Source organism: Berghia stephanieae, chromosome 2 (assembly GCF_034508935.2).
Source record: "Berghia stephanieae isolate SIO BIC M18660-M18661 chromosome 2, UCSD_Bste_1.3, whole genome shotgun sequence".
Classification (NCBI taxonomy): domain Eukaryota; kingdom Metazoa; phylum Mollusca; class Gastropoda; order Nudibranchia; family Aeolidiidae; genus Berghia; species Berghia stephanieae.
Window position 1 is genome coordinate 69,569,778 of NC_088361.1, and position 22,086 is coordinate 69,591,863.

General features: G+C 33.2%; 1 protein-coding gene across 1 annotated transcript in view; it reads right to left on the bottom strand.

The window, feature by feature from the left end:
- The window catches only part of LOC144963714 (sodium-dependent phosphate transport protein 1-like), a 51,028-nt gene extending 33,105 nt beyond the window's left edge, over nt 1-17,923 (bottom strand). Inside the window, exons 1-2 of the mRNA XM_078897666.1 lie at nt 17,767-17,923; nt 12,505-13,046 (exon numbers count right to left, since the gene is read on the bottom strand). Of these exons, the coding sequence (XP_078753792.1) occupies nt 12,505-12,954 (450 nt within the window). The 5' untranslated portion in view covers nt 12,955-13,046; nt 17,767-17,923. The remainder of the gene's footprint in view (nt 1-12,504; nt 13,047-17,766) is intronic.
- Nucleotides 17,924-22,086: the final 4,163 nt, after the last annotated feature.

The following is a 22,086-nucleotide window of genomic DNA, read 5'->3' on the forward strand; positions in this document are numbered from 1 at the left end:
ATCAACAAGGTTTGTATGGGCACTTCTCGTCCAAACAGGAGCACAATATTCTGTCACACTGTAGCAAAGGCCAGGGTTGATGTTCTGAGAAGAGTTTGCAATGCTCCCCATGTTGTTCCTGCCAGTTTTCTGAGTAGACAATTTCGTTTCCCTATCTTTCTTGCTGTACCCTCAAGATGGGTTCTATAGGTCATCCATCTATCCAGTGTCACTCCGAGGTATTTTGGATTTTGATCAGTTGGTAGTGTTGATGACACAACACTACTACTACTACTAATGATACGAATACTAACTACTACTACTACTACTACTACTACTACTACTACTACTACTACTACTACTACTACTACTACTACTACTACTACTACTACTACTACTACTACTACTACTACTACTACTACTACTACTACTACTACTACTACTATACTACTACTACTACTATACTACTACTACTACTACTACTACTACTACTACTACTACTACTACTATACTACTACTACTACTACTACTACTACTACTACTAACTACTACTACTACTACATACTACTATAATACTAATAAATAATAATAATAATAATAATATATAATATAATAATAATAATAATAATAATAATAATAATAATAAAATAATAATAATATAATAATAATAATAATAATATATAATAATAATAATAATAATAATAATAATAATAATAATAATAATAATAATAATAATAATTAATAAATAATATAATAAATAATAATAATAATAATAATATAATAATAATAATATAATAATTAATAATAATAATAATAATAATAATAATAATAATGCATGATGATGATGACGATGATGATGATGATGATGATGATGATGATGATGATGATGATGATGATGATGATGATGATAATGATAATAACAATAATAACAATAATAATGATAATAATAATGATAATAATAATAATAATAATAATAATAATAATAATAATAATAATAATAATAATAATAATAATAATAATAATAATAATAATAATGATGATGATGAGTATGATAATAATAATATATGAATAATAATAATAATAATAATAATAATATATATAATAATAATAATAATAATAATAATAATAATAATATAATAATAATATAATAATAATAATAATAATAATAATAATAATGATAATAATAATAATGATGATGATGATGGTAATAATAATAGTTGTGGGGTTGTGTAGTTCGCCTAACGGGCAGATGTGTTGTTGGTTCTCTCCCTAATTGTGTGATTTTTATTGGTTTATAAAACACAAGTCTGGATTATTCTTATACATCGTTTTTAAAAAGTCTTATTCTATATTGTGATACACATTTCTTGGAAATTCATAAGAGGATTTTTAGATAAACTTACATTTTAATGGTGTAGATCCCAGTGTTTGAAGTACAGTCAAACCTGTCTATAACGACCACCAACGATCAACAGCCAAAACGGTCGTTATAGACATGTGGTCGTTATGTACAGGATTAATGATAAGAGGGCGGGAGGGTGGGGGGAGGGACATGTACACTTTTTTAGCCTCATCTTATTCAAAGCATTGGAACCTATCACGAGTCATCGTTAGTTATTGTTCTTGTTAAGGTTCAATTATTATTATTATCATTAATATTATGTATTATGTATTATTATTATCATCATCATCATCATCATCATCATCATCATCATCATCATCATCATCATCATCATCATCATCATCATCATCATCGTCATCAGTATTACAAAACAATGTAAGATAATCTCCTTCTGAGTTGCCAACATATTATCTTGTGAATTTGGTTGCAGGCTTAGGACTGCCAGTGGCCATTAAGATGTTTTTGTAAATTTTTGTTTTTTGCTTTCGTTTTTATATTTTTTTCTTTTTGTTTTGTACCTTTCTTTGTTTTTCTTATTATTTTTGTTTTGTTTCTTTGGGGTTTAAAATAATATTTTTAATTAAACAACATTCTTTTCTCCCTAATTTTTTTAGGGAAAAGATGTGTGAGTTGATTCATTTCTTTTTGAAGCAGTCAGTTGTAGTGATATATTTCAAATAGTTCTCAACTTTCCAAGGATTGTAAATAAATCAATACATATTCTCAATACACACTCTCACAACGTCGCAATATGTTAATTGTTATGGATGATGATGATGATGATGATGATGATGATGATGATGATGATGATGATGATGATGATGATGATGATGATGATGATGATGATGATGATGATGATGATGATGATGATAATAATAATAATAATAATAATAATAATAATAATAATAATAATAATAATGATAATAATTGAAAGGCCACCTGTCATAGTTACAGGGTTGACACTGCATTGCAACTGCTTTAATTCACACGTAGGTGCTAGGCGAGGTAGGGCCATCTGGTTTGGCCGCCATTGTTAACGGGCACAAATAACCGACATATTTAGGAATTTACAAGATAGGAAGACGCTAACAACGATGACACACAGAATTCGATTGGTCTCAAGAAAACCAACAGTAATAACCAGGCAAGGCCCAATCCTGGAATATTATTGGTTCCTTGTGATTCACCAACTCCCGTGAGAAATGTAAATAAACGACAAATTGATTCATCTCGCTCTCTCCCATTTAATCTTCTTACCATTCACTGCCTCAAGTAGGGAACTCGAAAATTCTACATAGCGAGAATCATGTGTGAATAAGGGTAGGTGATGGACTTACATTGTGTTACCATTAATTAACGCCATTTAAACTAGTGTGTGTAGGAGTGATAATTAATATTGTGTTTCGCCTGACCGTAAGAAGAGACAACCAAAAATAACTGAAATCCATAACTCATGCTATTAACAGTAATTGATAACTCGTGTTATTATAAGATATTCATTCACCATCATTATCCATATATTTATATATGTATATATTATTGTATATGTGGTATGTATGCCTTCCAACTGAATGGATTACATCACACGAATTACATTTACCAATGTGCTATCGATAATATACGATAGTTCTATTCGGTATTTATATGTATTGATTATTATGCTCTCATGATACTCATCTTTCCCCATCCCACTAACTTTCATGTGTCCCGTTAATTAAATTACTGAATAACACAACTTTAGACCAGTGTTGATGTCAAGGGTACTAATGGAAATCCCCCCCCCCTCCCGACACCATTATTCATAAGGAATATTAAAATGTTGCAGCCTAGTCAAAGATTTGCTCCGGTATTTTCACAGATCGGGTACCAAACATGCATCAGGTTACCGACCTAACATGCATCTGGAGAGCAAGCAAACATCTATTTGGCTACAAGTGATACAGAGTGGAATCTTACAAGCGACCCACTGAGACTACTGGAATGGAACGGCTCCTATCCCACTAACCGGAAGAAACCTTAGCGCCGCCACCAGTCACATCTATGTTAAGCACACTTACAAAGAAAAATGAATAGTTTGTGATACGGGATGAAAATGAAATACCCATAGCCTAAATTTAATTAATTAAAACCAGCACTATTATCCTTTGGCTAATTATGTGTTAACTTGTTATTATTGTATGAGGCAATTCTGTTGATTTATATTAAAGTACTTCTTTTTTAGCGGGGATTAATACTTACCGTCTGAACCTACCTATCCCTATATAACGTGCCAAGAATCTACCACTACTTCTACTACCTATTTCTTTAAACCTAAAAACATTTCTTACTACCAGTCAAGTTGTCAGGAGCTTTACCCGACTATAACAGGGAAAAATAAAGTGGCACCAGATAATTAAGTCTATGGGGAAACTATCTGACTCCTATCTCTCTACTCCTACTTGCCACTATTCAACATAGACGTGACATCAGTGATAGAAGATTGTCCTTGCTTCAGTCTGCAGTCCAACAACTCCTCTTCGATATTGTCAATGTTGTGCAATGATTTTCTCAAACAATCTTGCTCAAGGAATTTTCCTATGTCTTACAAGTGATGAAAATCCTTCCTGCAAGATAATATGTTCTTCTTTTTTGTCCTCTTCTCCGTCATCTTCATCATTATAGTCATTATCATCACCATCGCAATCATTTTTAAATGAGGAAAGGAGGTCTGTGTAGACCATTACCATAAAAAGAACTGTCATTGTTTAAACAATGTGGAGCTGTTTAATGTCGGTTTGCTATCAATAACCAAGGGCCAGAAAGAAAGTAGAATGACCATATTATTGGACATAAGTCCAATCAAATCACTCGTCTAGACAGCTGGATTGTACAACTTACAACCCACAATGACAGCGAGGCGCCTCGAGACATCAAAATCAATCACAAAGCAGTCACGCAAAGACCCGAACAGCCTGTCTCTGTCACATCATCATCCATTGTGGCTTGTAACACTCTAAAGCAGGTTGCCGGTCAGCTGTCTCCACGAATCACGATCCTCTGCGGTGCGCATGAAATCTGTGTTGCTTTTTAAGTCACATTTGGCCATTCTTAGGTTATTTAGATAAGTCATTCTTTGTCTTCCTCTAGCTCTCTTTCCTTCGATCATCCCAGATGTTACCACCTTTTCTATTCCGTCTCTTCTCCACTCATGTCCCAGAAAGCGTAACTGCCTCTTTCTGATGTTATTGATCAGTATTCTTCCCTTTCTCACCTTCTCCAACACTTCCTCGTTCGTACACCTGTCTGTCCATGATACCCTCAACATTCTTCTATACACCCACATCTCAAATGCCTCTAACCTTCTCGTACATTCTTTGTCAAGCGTCCACGTTTCACAGCGTATAAAAGGGTACTTATAACATATGTTTCTACTCCTTTCATTCTGGTCTTCAGGTTTAGGTTGTTGTTTGACACAACTGGTCGTATTTTATGGAACACGTTTTTGCTGGAACACGTTCTGTGTTGGTCACAGTACCTTTGATGTATCTTGTTCTTTGGGTATCGTAATGAATACCGATTGTCTTAAGACATTAGGCAATTCACCCTTTTCATATAAGACATTAAAGGCTTTTGTCAGAATGTCTATTCCCAGATCGTCGAGGGCGTCAATCAATTCTATTGAGAAGCTATTTTGGCCTACCGCTTTCCCCTTTTTCATATCTTTGTAAGCAGCTTCTACTCGCATAATCTGGGGGCCGGTGTTCACAGAAGAGATTTCTTTATCCAATCTCGTCCCCCTTGTCATCCGCGTATAGATTTTTTATGTATACTGCCCAATGTTTCAAAAATTCGTTGCTGTCGGTAAGTATATTACCGTTTGCGTCTTTAACGCATTTTCTTGCCACGGCTGGGCGTTTTCTACTTAGATCTTGTATTGACTGGTAGAATTGTTTGGTGTTAGATTGTTTTAGTCTTTCAATTTTGTGGCATTCATGTTTAATATAATCTTCCTTTGCTCTCTTACACTCACGTTTTATAATCTTATTAGGTTCTTTATATTCATTGCTGTTGCGTTCCAGTTTTCGTCTTTCATTCTTCAGTTTCAAGATCTTGTCATCCATCCACTTTTGTTTTGGTTCGTGTTTTTCACAGATGGAATAGTCTCTCTTGCAGATTCTGTGATGCAGTTCGCTACTTGATTCCAGTACTCATCTATGTTTATATCTGAGGTCAAGTTTTCACTTTTTTCTTTCACGCATTCTTTGTAATCATTTTTTATTTAATGGTTAATTCTCAATAGATCTAATTATTGCAGTTTTGGTTCCACATTCTTTTTCTTTATTTGTTTAAGTTTTATTATTAGCGTGGCCTTGACAGGTCTGTGGTCACTATTACAATCTGCGCTTGGAATAGTTGTTGCGTTGCGTACGATATTTCTGAATCGATGTTGGACCAGAATAAAGTCTATCAGATTTGTATAAAGGCCACCTGGGCTTATCCATGTCCACTTCTTTCTATCGTGGTTTTTAAACCATGTATTGACAATAGTAAGTTTTTCCAATCTGCACCAGTCGACAAGTCTTTCCCCTCTATCATGTATCATTTTTGGTACCTATTCCGTGGGGGCCAACGATATTTTCAACTCTCTCGTTACCAACCTTTGCATTGAAATCATCAATTGTTAAACGAATTTCATCAGATTTACATTGTTTTAACGCTTGTTCCATATCTTGATAGAATGTCTCAATTGTGTTTTCGTCACTGTCTGATGTCGGGAAGTATATTTGAATAATATTAACATTAAACGGGTTTCCTTTCAACTTTACTAAAATAACTCTTTCTGAGATTACAACATGATCTCAATAGCACTTTGATGTTGATTTGTCTAAAAAAAATCCAACTCCTTTTTCATGATGTTTTCCACCTGCATAATACAATACAAAATCATCTTCTTTAACTACTTCTTCTCCCTTCCACTTCGTTTCTGAGATTCCAAGGATGTTGATTTGGAAGTTTTTCGTTTCTTGAATAACGTTTTCAAATTTTCCTAAATGGTTTAATGTACGTATGTATATTCCACGTGGCCAATGTGGTTGTTTCATTTCGCACCAGTTTGAAACGTTCAACGTATTCGGGACAGTTGATGTCCTGGGAAAGTTTGTTAGTGACGATGGTTTTCCGTTGCCTTCCGTCATTGTTATTAGTAGAATTTAAATTATTGCATTTTAATTTGACTGAGTTGTTTTTGATTTTTTCCTTGGCTTCTCCTAGTTTTTGTTTTTGTTTCCTACCACCTTCATTTCCTCTTTTTGTTATTTTTCTGTATGAATAATTCAAAAGATCTCAAAATATTGTGTATAATCTCCATTGTCATCACTGTAGTGTTGTTTAAACAAAGCTGAATGTATTGCAATTGGCAACAATGGAACATGTGTGAATGTGTAAACACACATAAGGCGATGATCGCCTACTCAATAAATTACGGCATGTTAGTAAACAAACAAAACGAAAGGTGTTAGGTCCCAAGGTTTTGATTTTGACCAGTAGCAGCGAAGCTCAAGTAAGTGGTCGTCAATTCAAGTGGTCTCTATACGAGGTATTTGCCTGTTAAGATCACGATTTTAGATGGTCTTGGTCGGGTCTGAGAGGTTTCCCTTACATCGAGGTCAAATATAGAGAGAAAAAAAAATCAAGGGTGTCAACAGAGCTGGTCGTTATGTAAAGGTAGTCGTTATATAAATGTGGTCGCTATGGCAGGTTTGATTGTATGATATCATATTATAAATGTGTTTACACACAGTTTTCTGTGTTTGTTCTACTGATCAAGCGGTAGAACAAGTGTGTATTTTACTTTGAAACATACTATCGATACTAACACCTGTGCAATTTGCTATATTTACCAATCACTGCCATTGTTTACATCAGTGGCGTGGGGCCATTGGATCGAATGGTGCCAGGCACCGCACCAATCTTTTAAAAAACCGTTAACAGCATAATTTAATTAAAAATAAAACAGAGATTTTAACTCCACTGTCTTTCGCCAACTCGCCAACAACATACTGCCTTTTTAGTCTCCACTCTATTCAAGATTCCAAGTCACGCACTGCGCCGACTCGTGTGTTGGTGACATCACTCCGCGAAGTAGTGACTAAATCAAACACCGTGGTGCAAAGCAATCCGAGCTCCAATTAATGCTATATCCATTAGTATCGCGACAGCTGATTGAGCGAGAAACTAGGTCGAATTATACTGTCTTCAAATAGCGGAAAACCCCTCGACTTGTGCCAGGATCTGAGAGCTCCACCGTTGGACTGGGGGGATGCGCCAAATTAGGTTCAAAGTTCAAAAACGTTTATTTTAGGCAATTGCCAATGTAGGGTAACTTCGGCCATCCAAAATATTACATTAACTGTCAAAAACACTGATCATTGTCAAGTTTATTTGTAAGCAGCAAAGAAAAACATCATAATCGTATTCCACTGATTTCCATTATTTGAGATATACTTTGAAGTTTTGTTTTGTTAAACAATGAATTGCAATGAATCAAGTTGACTCTTTACTTCACCGACCGTTTGGGAGATTGACACTAGATGACAAATTAGAAATAAAAAGACTAGTTCCTCACCAACCAACTGATTTTGAATTAACACAAGTGTGGAAATCTCGAAAATGTTCTTTTCCAGTGACATGGTATGACAGGCATGAATGGCTCACAGTTAGTTTAGTCTTTTGTTTTTATTGTCTACTTTTTACAGATACAACAAACACTGACAAATCATGGACATCACAGGCGTTTATTGCTTTCAGTTTAGTTCGCCAGGTAAATCTAGCCAGTCTAGTGATGATGAGTCATAGCTTTACACTGAGAGAGGGAGACAATTTTTTCGCCGTTTTGATCGATTTTTTCTGAATTTCAAACTAATGTAGTTTTGCCGTTATTAAGTGTAGCAAAAATATTTTTATACGTCCAAACAGTTTATTAACAGAATTTTCATTGATTATGTAATCATAATTATGATGGTGTTAAAAAGCAAGAGGATAACCATGAAATTGATACATAAATTTAAGTGAATTAAAATTTTTAAGAGAATATTTTAACATGTTCAACACTTAAGATTTTAAAACAAAAGTAATGGAAATTATCTTGAATATCTGTAGAATGTAGACATATAAAGTTTATACCAGTAGATTGAGGCGTTTTGAGATATCAGTTTACCTGTACGTAAAAGTAAGGATTTTGAGTAAGGTAAAATTTAAATCAAATCACAACATTGTCTTAATAGAATTCTTTTAATAAACCAGAAACAATCAAATGTGATTCATTTATATTTATCCCAGAATCAACGAATTATAAAAATTCCATTAAAAATTGTTATGTAAGGGCATTCATTTAAAGACAATCAAAACCACTAAGAAAATCTTAAAGAGTATTAATAATTTTCATAACCTTATTTTTGAGACCACGCCCATTACTTTTTTTCATGTACTTGACTTGCACCTCTTTTAATTTGTGTGCCATATAGACTGCATATAGCACATCACTGGTGAAAGATTAGGATCATATTCACCTCATAAAGTATTGTTTCTTGTTCAGAGTTTTCTCATTGAACCAAAGGTATCAATACCTGCTTCGCATTTCTTTAAATTATGTATCAGTGAGAAACATTTCTCGCAAAATGAAATATGTCAGAATTTCTCATTTATATTTATAGTCAATTGTTGATCACGTCTAGAGTCTTTTAATCCTCTCAGCACGGCTCTGTACTCTTTCACAACAAATTCGACATATTTCATTAGTACTGGTGTGATGACCGTCTTCAGTGTGTCTCTCCATGACCTGAACAGAACTTAAATAAGTACATTTAAGAAATATCTAAAATTTCCGCTTAAATTCAATGAAATCAAATTAAATAAATGTCTCTTATCATCACTATCTAGTTTTATTATTGGGTTTCTAAAATATCATGAAATATTCTCCTCTTTGTTGGTAACAAAAATGATTATTGAGATTCCTTTCCACACCCTCTATTCTTAAATCCCTGAATCTACCTAATAAAGTATATATCATATGAAAGATAATTTTATCTACTTTTCTCTGATCCCTCACACTTGATGGTAAAAAGTGTTGGTTTGATATTTTGAATTTTTAAATATTCTTAAACTTATAATTTTAATATTTATTTCATAAAAAACTCTGATTATTCAAAAGAGCAAAACACAAACTTATCATTTAATGATGTAAATAAAAATAATTGCGTCTTGTAGAGGAAAAATTGGCCTTTGTATCCATATATGTTTGAAAATTATGAAAAAGATGCTGCGTCCACAACGGGCTGAGAAAATTGAGTATTTTGATGAAATTTCTACTACTCTCTGCCTGAGAGAAATTCAAAGCGATGAGATTTACCTGCAGACATAATTTATTGCCCTTGCACCACGTCTTGACAGCTCTTATCAGTGTGGCTGACGGTGGATTGTTTACATTACTTGATGGTAGCCAGTGAGGGAAGAAGTAACTAAAGTGAAAGTTTGGGCCCTATTTAAACGGCTGTGACATCTATAGGCTATAGTGACCTTAACCACTTCCATCGTATTTCTTAACCTCCTGAACGTTGTTTTAGCACCCTTAAAAGAGTGAAATTTTTTTGTTGCGAAATTCAATGAAACAGGAGCGGTTAAATTCATTAATGATTCTGTCAATTCACAAAGCTGACGTAGATGCCATTCCAGATTTCAATAAACACATTATAAAAAGATTTGCAGAGATGAAACATCGCAGTGCACATTTTTTTACAAGTACTAAAAGTAAGTAATTTCTGTCATAGGTTTTTTTTTCTCTTTTGATTTACATTTATAACATATTGATTGCATTATCTTCCAAATCCAATCCTTTAAATGGTGGACAAAGAATAATTACAAAGACCTTTTCATACGGGACGTGTATCTCAGTGTTGTGGCTTGTTGCTTTCATGAATTATTTGTTTTTGTAAGTTTTGTCCACTCGTAGAAACCATCGACCCTCCCCCACCCTTCCATAAAAGAGAGTTTTTAATATGTCGTGCTCTCTCCTCTTAACCGTGTTCACTGTATTAGAATTTTTTTTCTAATCATGGCACCACCATATGCCGTCAATACGCCACGCGGCTGGTTTACATTATGACCACTGTCTGAGAGGCGTGACTATCTAAGTATCTATAGATAGAACGAAGAAGATGTCAGTCAGGTCTTTGTTATTGTATTTTGCCATCCGCGTTTATGAGTAACTTTTAATAACTGTATTAACCAGACTATAAACGTTTAAGGTTACACATATTTTTTTGCAATCCATGTTTATGAGTAATTCTATTAACCAGACTATAAATGTTCAAGGTTACGCATAGTTTTATGTGTTGTCCTTCATATTTCCGAATGGCAATTTGGTGAGTTTCTTAGTGAAGCGCACACTATCTTTAGCTGGTTGCTTACAAACAACAGATAGAACGAAGTTAACGTCACTCGGGTCTTTGTTATTGGTTTTTGTCATCCGCGTATATGAATAATTCTCACTGAATTGAATTAACCAGACTATATGCATTAAACGTTACACAAAGCTTTGTGTGTTGGTCCATTATACTTCCGGATGCCAATGTAGTGAACTTCTTAGCCAAGCGCATACTATCTATAGGATGAAAGAAGTTGACATCGTTCTGCTCTTTGTTATTGTTTTTCGAGCGCTTTTCGTTTTACAAGTTCTTAATCAAACTAGATATAAAAATATTAAAGATTACACATAGTTTTTCTGTGATGATACGTATTAGAATAGATGATAGAAAGACATTGGCGTCGCTCATTGATATTGTTTTTAGCCAGCCATTTTCACAAGTAGTTCTCACTAAATTATATCAATCAGTCTATAAACGTTTACGGTTACAAATAGTTGTGTATGTTGGTACGTTATATTCGGTTGGCGGACGATGAGAGTATTTAAACAAAATGCCCAGCATGAATAGTGCGGTTTGCTAAGTTGGCCACTAAATGCTACTGGTAACATTCGAACGACTGCCTGGGAGTTGTTAAGGCTCAGATGATGATGATGATGATGATGATGATGATGATGATGATGATGATGATGATGATGATGATGATGATGAAGATATAATGGTGATTATTATTATTATTATTATTATTATTATTATTATTATTATTATTATTATTATTATTATTATTATTATTATTATTATTATTATTATTATTATTATTATTATTATTATTATTATCATCATCATTATTATTATTATTGTTATTATTGATATTATTATTATTATTAGTATAATATTATTATTATTATTATTATTATTATTATTATTATATTATTATTATTATTATTATTATTATTATTATTATTATTATTATTATTATTATTATTATTATATATTATTATATTATCATCATCATCATCATTATTATTATTATAATTATTATTATTATTATTATTATTATTATTATTATTATTATTATTATTATTATTATTATTATTATTATTATTATTATTATTATTATTATTATTATTATTATATTATTATTATTATTATTATTATTATTATTATTATTATTATTATTATTATTATTATTATTATTACTATTATCATTAGTATCATCATCCTTATCATCATCATCATCATCATCATCATCATCATCATTATTATCTATCACAGATGAGTGTGACGTCAAGTTCTTTTTTTTCTATAGATAGAATCAAATTGACGTCACTCAACTCTTGGTTATTGTTTTATATCAACTATTTTTACGAGTAGTTCTCATGAATTTCTATACTGTCAATAAGACTATAAACGTTCAATGTCACACATAGTTTTGTGTGTTAGTACTTTATATCCGGCTGGCGGATGTTGTGAGTATTTTATCTAAACGCTTAGCATCAATATACGTTTCATTTTTATTTGTTGGTACGTTATATATTATATATATATTATATTTTTGTGTGTTTTTTTATGCTCTGCAAGGAGTATGACAAACATGTAAAATGACCAATTTTCTCGACAAAATAGTTCACTGCTTTAGAGAACTATGTTAAAGGTTTCTTGCTTGCTAAAAGCACTTCTATTTAACAAATTATGAAAAAAATTCTAAAATGGATTTATACTTACTGTTTTTGAAATAATCTCGCTGCTTGACTGATTAGTAAAATACGAAACAGACACATTATGTTCTTCAACCATTGTGAGGATGGCGATACTCATATTCTGTCTCATTGCTCCAGTAATGAATCGAATTGAGAAACAAAGGTAAGCCAATTTCCACCTACACGACAGCACTGTGCTGCAACAAGATCCTCCTGTATTTGAATCTTCTTTATCAATTGACTCATATGTTTTATAAACACAGTTACCCTCAGTTGCATTAGTATTTGAGAGAGTTTTATCCGGTTCTAAGCAAAAGCTATCATATTTTGGTTTTGAAAAATTTGCACAATTCAAATCCAGTTTTACTGATGGATCTTCCTTAGTATGCATTGCATTACTAGCAATTTCAGGGGTTTTATTGTGTTCATTATCAAGATTGTCAAATTTAGAAATATTAAGTAATTTTACAACCATACTTTTCAACCAATACTATGAGAAGTGAAAATTTTACCCTAATTTTTAGCGTTCTTCAGGTTCTTCAAGCGTTTGCAAGAACTACGTTTCACCTGTGGATGAGAAAATGTTTAGCCTTTCGTAAAATGACCTTGTAGTGTTGAAATTATCTAAAAGGAATTGAAGTCATTAACATAATATTATGGCTAGGGATTAAACAACGATACAAACAAAGCATTAGCCAAACGTGGCAAGAAAACGTCTTGGTCAAACGGGGTGTATTATGGTATTATGGTTTCAATTTGGAAGATGGTAACAGCGATGGCAGCTCGGTGAAAGAGAATGAAATTAGCTTTTTTCTTTGATGATCCTTGCAGAATGCTTTTGGATTCATTTCAGTTTGTGAAGGAGAGTACTTTGAATTTTAGAAAAAAAAAGTAAATTGCAGTTATCTATTCCGGAAAATATATACGATGAAACTGCAGTTTCAAGGCTGATCTACTCAAAAACTTTTAATTAATTGTGAAGTATTTCTAAGATTGAAGTACACTATGTTACATAGCTTGTTGATGTGCTTTTCCAATAATTGTCCATTTTTAAAGCATGTAGCCAAGTTTTTCCTAAAGATACTGGGTGTTAATAAAGTCTTTCCTGACTTACAACATCTTCAACAGAAAAAGATATACAATAATTGATAAAGAGCTTACCAACATAATATTTGAATTTCACGAATAATGTAACCTGACATTGGATATTATTATATTTTGTGTATCAATTATTAAAACTCTCGAATGTGCAAGTTGCCAAATGAATGTAAATAGAGTTAATTATACTACGAGTATTGAATATGACAATTAGATATCTAATTCTCATTATCATCAATTAACTGGCATTGAATACTATTTATATAATTGATAAATTGTATTTTTGCAAAATAATGTTACACTGAGCATGTCAATGTTTTTAGCTCTTAAACGATACGATACTGTACGTGGACACAATATTGAATCCAAAAAAAAAATATGTTACAAAAACATTTTATTAACCAATTTCTTCAGTTAAATGTGCCCCAATATAGCTAGTTACAAGCAAATTAAACGTATTTCCGTGTGTTTTGAAGCGTGGGTGCTGTGATGGATTCAATAACAGCTATTATTTTCATGGTAAACGTTCCAACATCTGATCAAACAATTATTTTATGTAGCCCCATAGGAAAAAAAGTTAAGCACAGAAAGTAAGTTGACCCAAGTGGCCAGGCAACCAAGTCTATCTTTTCCAATCCGTCTGTCGAGAAACGTGTCGTTAAGAAAATCGCAAACGGCCTCTCTCCAATGTGGAGGTGCGCCGCCTTGCTGAAAAAAAAACAAAAAAACAACATATCCAAATCATATGTCGTTAGGTTGAGATTTAGCAATGTCTCACTATTTGTGGTGTTGAATGCAATAATCAGCAAAGACGGACTCCACAATCTGTCGAATAAGGCACTTTGCATTCAATAGCCTCTTATCAAAGATATATGAATGAGTATTGGCAGTGACGATCCTGTAAGAGCGCTTTCACAAATTAGAGTCCTATTAGCTCAATTCCATTGCATTAAACAAAAATTTGGTTCAAGTGGCCAGTTGGAGAAATACATAAAGCATTTTAAAGCACATTAAGCACGATGAAGCCGTGGATATGCTAATATTGATGTTTACATGTTTTTCAATATTTATTAAGGTTAAATGAGATATGTCGTTCAAAATTGTTTACATTATTAAACATTGATGGAATTCATCAATTAATCTACAATATTTGCCATGCTAATTTCTGATAACTATGTTTGAAGACGTTTTTCAGGACATCGAGACTTTTAAGGCATTTGAGTGCCAGTTAAAAGGGAGACGATAAAATAGTCAAAAGGTTTAGATCTAGCTAGCATTACACGTGCCAAAGAAACACATAAGATAAAAGGGACTAGTTCACTAGTAATCAGAAGTAGATCAAAGAGCAGTATATACACATATATGTAGCTAGATTGTAACCATCTGAAAGCCCCACACTGACACGGGCATACTAAGGGATACATTAAGAGTGTTACAAAAGAAGCATTGTATTAAATAAATGTCTAAAAGTTACATAGTTATTAACGGAGACATGATCTATAAAGTAAAAAATGATCATCTTTCACAAAAATATAAATACACCCGTTTCTCCCTCTGCAAAAGACACCAGGCAGTGACCAGGCGAAACCAAACCACAACATTTAGAAAAAAGACACATTCACATGGAATTGAAAAACGATTTAGGGGGAATGAATAGCTAGGCCGTAAACAGATGAAGAAATTGTCTGTCACCAGGTCCAACATTTCCCCACCTTCAGGGAAATTTCACCCACCCATTGTAACGGTGTTTTAAAATGCAAAAAGACCACAAAACATACATTTTATGTAGAAATAAATCCAATGAGAAATTAATTCAGGGACTACTCAATGTCATTTTACTCTCTCCATCTTAATAAGAGGAAAAGAATAATTATTTTTATTGATTATTTCCCTTTAACAAAGACAAAGAGGAAAATATTCTCTTATAGATGTTAATATAAATCGGCTGTACTTTTTTCCCCATAGACGGATTTTGGTGGATTTTCATGGGATGTTCAGAACATAGTCTTGGTACCAATTTCTTCCGGGTCAAACCCAAAATCTACATGACTATTCATTCAATATTAAATTAATTTGATTTTCTAGCCGGTCAGAAGAATTTCCTGTGTAACTCTCGTCATAGTCAGATAATAAAAATAAGTTTTACTGGAGGTTGTACGATTCTGTGGAAAAGGTCTAAAACTTCTTTTTCTTAATTTTATTTCAATTTATTTAAACCCGTCAACTTGTTGACAACTCTAATACAATTATTTTAAATGCCGAATTGATGCATGTATACTTCTTCTTCTTCTTCTTCTTCTTCTTCTTCTTCTTCTTCTTCTTCTTCTTATTATTATTATTATTATTATTTATTATTATTATTATATTATTATTATTATTATTATTATATTATTATTATTATTATTATTATTATTATTATTATTATTATTATTATTATTATTATTATTATTATTAAGATTATTCTGTTGTTTTTTTTTTTGGTTCTTTTTTGAATATTTACAGCGCTTGCAACACATTTAGGTCATATCAGCACCAGTAAAAAGGACGAATATCGGACAGTAAAAACATTCTAAATGTACAATTAAAAGAACTTGACGAAAAAGTAAGAAAAAGGGGAATTGGTTCAAATAGAGGACATATGTAGATTCCAAGAGCAATGCACTTAGTTTGAGATTATCTAAAAATTTCACCAAGACACCTGCATTATAACCCACTATGAGGAATGCACTCAGATGTTTACAAATCACATGTTAAAAATAAATAAAAATAACAATACAAAACAGAGAGATAATCAACAAGGAAAAAGATTCATCTCCCAAAACTATAAACATACATTCAACTGTTTCACTCCCAGTCAAGGATTCCGACCAGGGTCAGGACACAACTAAGTAATCTCATTCCAAGACAAAGACAGAAAGAATTTGGAAAACAATACAGGGGGACAGAAGACACAGCAAGTAACCTTCTTGCCCACTATGGGAGGTCGGGATCCCCGCCCAGTTATTACTTTGTCAAAATCTACATTTTATTTTAAGGTCTAACAGTCATCTCCTTAATCTTTTAGATGAAGAAATATGAAAGATGCTCATTAATTTACTTTTTGATAGCACGCTAGACTGTTGCAACTCCCTTCTCTACGGAATTCCAAAGAGCTTGGTCGTAAGACTACATAATTTGTTACAAAACAAGGCAGCACGAATTGCCACCTAGACAAAAAAGAGCATATAACTCCCGTATTGGAATACCTTCATTGGCTGCCCGTGGAGAGGAGAGTTGGTTATAAAACAGCCTTTAAACGCCTTTACAACACGACTCCAGATTATATAAAATCACTGTCCATATTCCAAGTCGCTCACTCGGGTCTTCTAACTCAGTATCATTTGAAAGAAAAGTCTCTAAAACTAAATTCTCTGACCCATCGTTTGTCTTTTCAGCTCCAACTGTGTGGAACTCATTAACTACCATCAACATCTCAAGCAATATATAGATGATAATGTTAATTACTTATACAAGGAACAGTCACACCTTTGATACCTATAAAAATCCCTCAAAACTGTGTTATTTAGATCTACCTATCAAATGAATCATGTTTATGAATGTGCACATGTGTGTTTGTATAAGTCTATGTTTGTATATGTACATGATATATATGTGTGTATATATGTATACACGCGCGCGTATGTATATAAATCTGTGTGTATATTGTATACTACTACTACTACTACTACTACTACTAATACTACTACAACAACTACTACTACTAATTTTACTACTACTGCTACTACTACTACTACTACTACTACTACTACTACTACTACTACTACAACTACTACTACTAATACTACTACTAACTAACTACTACTACTACTACTACTACTACTACTACTACTACTACTACTACTACTACTACTACTACTACTACTACTACTACTACTACTACTACTACTATTACTAATATTACATACTATTTAGGGTAGCGATCCTGCAGTTACAAGTTCCATCATTTCGGCATTTTGAAAATCTAATTGAACCGATTCTCATAACTAAGGCATATTGTTAGATCTTTTCGTTGACATGAAGTAAACAGTCAAAGTGACGAATATGATGAATGGTAGGGATTATTCTGACTGGTAGTGGTAGTGGTAGATGAAAAGTAGTTAATTTCAATCTAAAAATTAATAGCAAATACCTGATGCTTTTATTTCAACACTATCACAAACGATTGAAAAGTAAAATATCCAACGAATCCAATGAAATCAAAATTTAAGAACTGTCAAGTGAGAAGTATCTGCTACCACTGTTAATAACACTCGACAACTTTAGATATTTACATAGGTTTGGTATTTACTGACATTAGTATCGATGCAAGTTTATTGACAGGTGGGTTAAAGTAGAAGCAAGGGCGTCGAATGAGAACAAGTCGCACACGGTATAGTAACATTTTAGATGAGTGCCGACTCACTCTACTTCGCCCCCCCCCCCTCCTCTCTCTCTCTCTCTCTCTCTCTCTCTCTCTCTCTCTCTCTGTGTGTGTGTCCTCTCTCTCTCTCTCACACACTCACCCAACCACACGCTACTATGTTCATCTTCCTTCCAACCCCCCCCCCCTTTTCTCTCTCATTCTCTATCTATCTATCTATCTCCTATCTCTCCTCTCTCTCTCTCTCTCTCTCTCTCTCTCTCTCTCTCGTTGCCCCTCTTTCTCTCATACACCCACCCAACCGCACACCACTATGTTCCTCTTCATTCCCCTCCCCTCTCTCCCTCTCCCTCCCTCTCCCTCTCTATCTCTCTCGCTGTCTCTCTTTATCTCATACATCCACCAACCACACACCACTATGTTCCTCCTCCTTCCATCCCTCCCCCTCTTTCTATCAATCTATCAATCTATCTATCTATCTATCTATCTATCTATCTATCTATCTATCTATCTATCTATCTATCTATCTATCTATCTATCTATCTATCTATCTATTTATCTCTCTCTCTATATATATATCGGTCTTTTTAAAAAAACTGCCAAATTCCTGTCCTGTGACGATAATTGGATCTTTGAAATATTTGATGCATATATTGTTAGCAAATACTTGCTTACACAGTCTCACTACACATTACTAACTTGTATGAAACATAAAAAACGAAAATCGAGAGAGATTCAGGATAGATATGACGTTTTGTATTGACTGGGGTAGAGGAAAATACCCTGTCCTTTTTTTTGCATGATGGCTTTAAGTCCAATTTTTAACAAAATGGAGTGTCTTGTTATATACACCTATGAATTCACCTGATGCAAATTGCCATCTTCTAACATCCTCATAAAAGTTTGTAACAATCAGACTTTTTAAAGTTTTATTATATATTAATAAAGTCTGTCCCCAAGGGGGCTACTCATTCCTGTAACAGCTGTGAAAATTAACCAATTAAAATCCTCTTAACAATAGAAGTGCAACACGTGGTTTATCGATTCATAGAATATTCCTTTGTTTCAAAAGGATGTGTTTGGTAAAGTTTTTGTAAACCACTGAATTGTTACAGGCCTATGTCCATTGAAGTGGTAACATTCATTGTTACAACGTTACCATTAAAAACAATTTTTATTCTTTAAATATTAATTTCTTCCATTGCTGAAAGACTATTTTTAGTGCAAAGTTACCTTGCCAATACCAAATGCCTAATGTCCAAACATAGTTTGTTGCCTGTTAGGCTCAGATACATTTTAGATGATTACTATGATTTTAACGGCCCGGTATCGCTTGTACAAATGTGACATTGTATCACATAATAGTCTTCTTTGTTCCTTGACTTTATTCATGTTACACCTTGTTTTGTAATAGGAATGAGGGTGGCGAAATGTAACTTGATATTATTGTTCATTTTCAAGGGTCATAGCTTTGTTGTAACGATTGTTTTATTTTGTTTTCTTATCACAAAGGCCAAAAAAGCCATGATGTCAGCCGAGAGCAATGACTTTACCGTCAAAGACGAGATGGAGTTCCTATTCGACGTGCTATTAATCTTAAAAAAAGAACAAGACAAATACCAGAGCGACAAATCGAATGGAAAGAAAAAGTCCATAAAAGATAACACACCAAGAGAACAACGCAAACAGAGAGAGAATTGGATAAAAAATTATCACACACACACTACAACCGGGAACAGCAAAATCTTGACCTGAGTTACACTCCATCCTCACACTCAAAATCTCCACTCCGGTATGTCTCTCGTCAAAGATATCAAGCTACTAAAACAGCCAATGAAACCTAAATGTTGAAAAACCAAAGTCTTGAAGAAGTGAAAAGGCTGTCCTCTCTTTCTCAATCGAAAAAGAAATCCGAAAAAGTACAAAAAGCGCTTGGACAGGTCATTAAAAATAAAAAAAAAACTTTCGTTGACACCCCGATCAAAAACTATAAAAACTTTTGAAAGATAGCAGAAAAAAACAAGAAAGTGAAAAGAACATTACAAAATCATTTTGCACTCCTATAAGACATCAAACATTTGAGGAACAGAAGGCACATGTACACATCCGTGAAACATCTGGCAGCTGGTATGACTCTCAAAAAATATAAACTCTTGGAAAAATTCGGAAACGACGTCAAATGCCTCCAAAATTTCCAGATCTTGTCAAGCAAATAGTAAGAGATTTTTTCCTGAAAGGTGACACTTCTAAATTAGCTCCAGGAAAGAGAAATACAAAAACAAGAAATAAAGTCAAGAAACAAAGAAGACTAATATGTGATACAATGTCACATTTGTACAAGGGATACATCTCTTCCAACCCATACGTGTCATTTTCTTCATTCTACCGACTTAAGCCATTTTGGGTTGTTACTCCAAGAAAAAAGGGACAGAGAAACATGTGCATGTAAAAAATGTGAAAACATTAACATGCTTGCTTCAGTGTTTTTGGAGAAAAGGAGTCAAGAATGTTCAATAATGTTGTTGGTCACATCAATTAAATTTCATTAATTTCTACAAAGTGATTTGAAGCAACAGGTTTTCAAAGGTAATGATGGAGACATGCCCGAAGTTGCACCGGTTGACTTAAACAGTGATTCAAGGGATGAACATGACCAAGATGACATAGACCTTAAGGTGATGCCGACTGAAATCGATTACAATGGTTTTATCAAAGATTGAATGAATGGAAATCATTTGATGAAGTGGTTGATGAATGTGAAAATCAAGCATTACGTATTTGTGAAATAGTTGGGGCCAGCAGATATGTAATCAAAACTCGCATTGGTATTGACAACAGGTGTACACATTTAATTTCAAATGATATACCTAGATCTCTGTGTGATGGGAAACAGTTATTTCCAGTCAAGCTGAGGGCCGATGGGGATTGCCTGCCTGCCTGTGGTGCAGTGTATGCATTTAGCAAAGACACACAAACAGACGAAATACGAGTAAGATTGATACAAGGGCTGGCTTTACACAAGGACCATTATTTGTCAGATTCAAACCTTGCTTCACTCAATGACAACATCCAGACAGTTGTTAAATTTTTGTCACAAACTTGGACCTTTATATTCCCGATGTTAACATAAGTGATAAAGATACCTGGAAGAGTTGTTCAAACTGGACGTTATGTCATTAAGTAAACCAAAATCATACATGGGTATGTGGCAGCTTCTTGCTCTTTCCAGTGTTTTAAAAATGCCTCTTTTGTCTGATTATCCAAACATTCCGAACTGCCACGAAAGAGTACCCTGAATTTAACAAACAATGTTGGTGCTCTTTTGTGGGTCTCTACCAACATAAGCCCCAAATCATTGTATTGGCGCCCTAACCATTTTGTTCTTCTTTTGAGTTTCAATCACTAAGCGTATTGAATTTATAATCCTTTCGAATAAATATGTTGTAATTACTCATTCCTGTAACAGAAAACTCATTCCTGTTACGTCCACTCATTCCTGTTACACAAACTCATTCCTGTTAAGAATGACTTTTTCGTGTTTTTCATGCTAAATATAAATACTTGAAAGGAAACATTATTTGTGGTGGTTTAACACTTATATACCTAGACTATGGTAAACAATTTTTATTTTTGTCATTTTCCTATAAATTTTTGGAGATGATGATTGCTCAAATAATATCCTTTGTTTTCAAAAACTGATTTCTGAATGCCTTTTGTAAAACAATAACTGTCATTTTGTTGTCAGAATTAGTATTAATGCTCTGTGTTTATTGTTTTTCAATGTTTTATTTCAATAGTTGTCCAAAAATGTGTTAACTTATGTAATGTGACATATTTTTTTAAGCGTAACAGGAATGGGTCTCATGTAGATTGTGATTCACATATACTTGAATAAGTGACCACTGGAAACTCATTAAGCCCTGTTATTACAATTTTATGTCGCATACATATCACAGAAAGCATACACAAAATAATGAGTATGTTGGAAATACTTGACTTTTCAAAAATTGGAGGACTCGAATTTGGCGTTATTTTGAAAACGGCCGATATATATATATATATATATATATATATATATAGACATACATA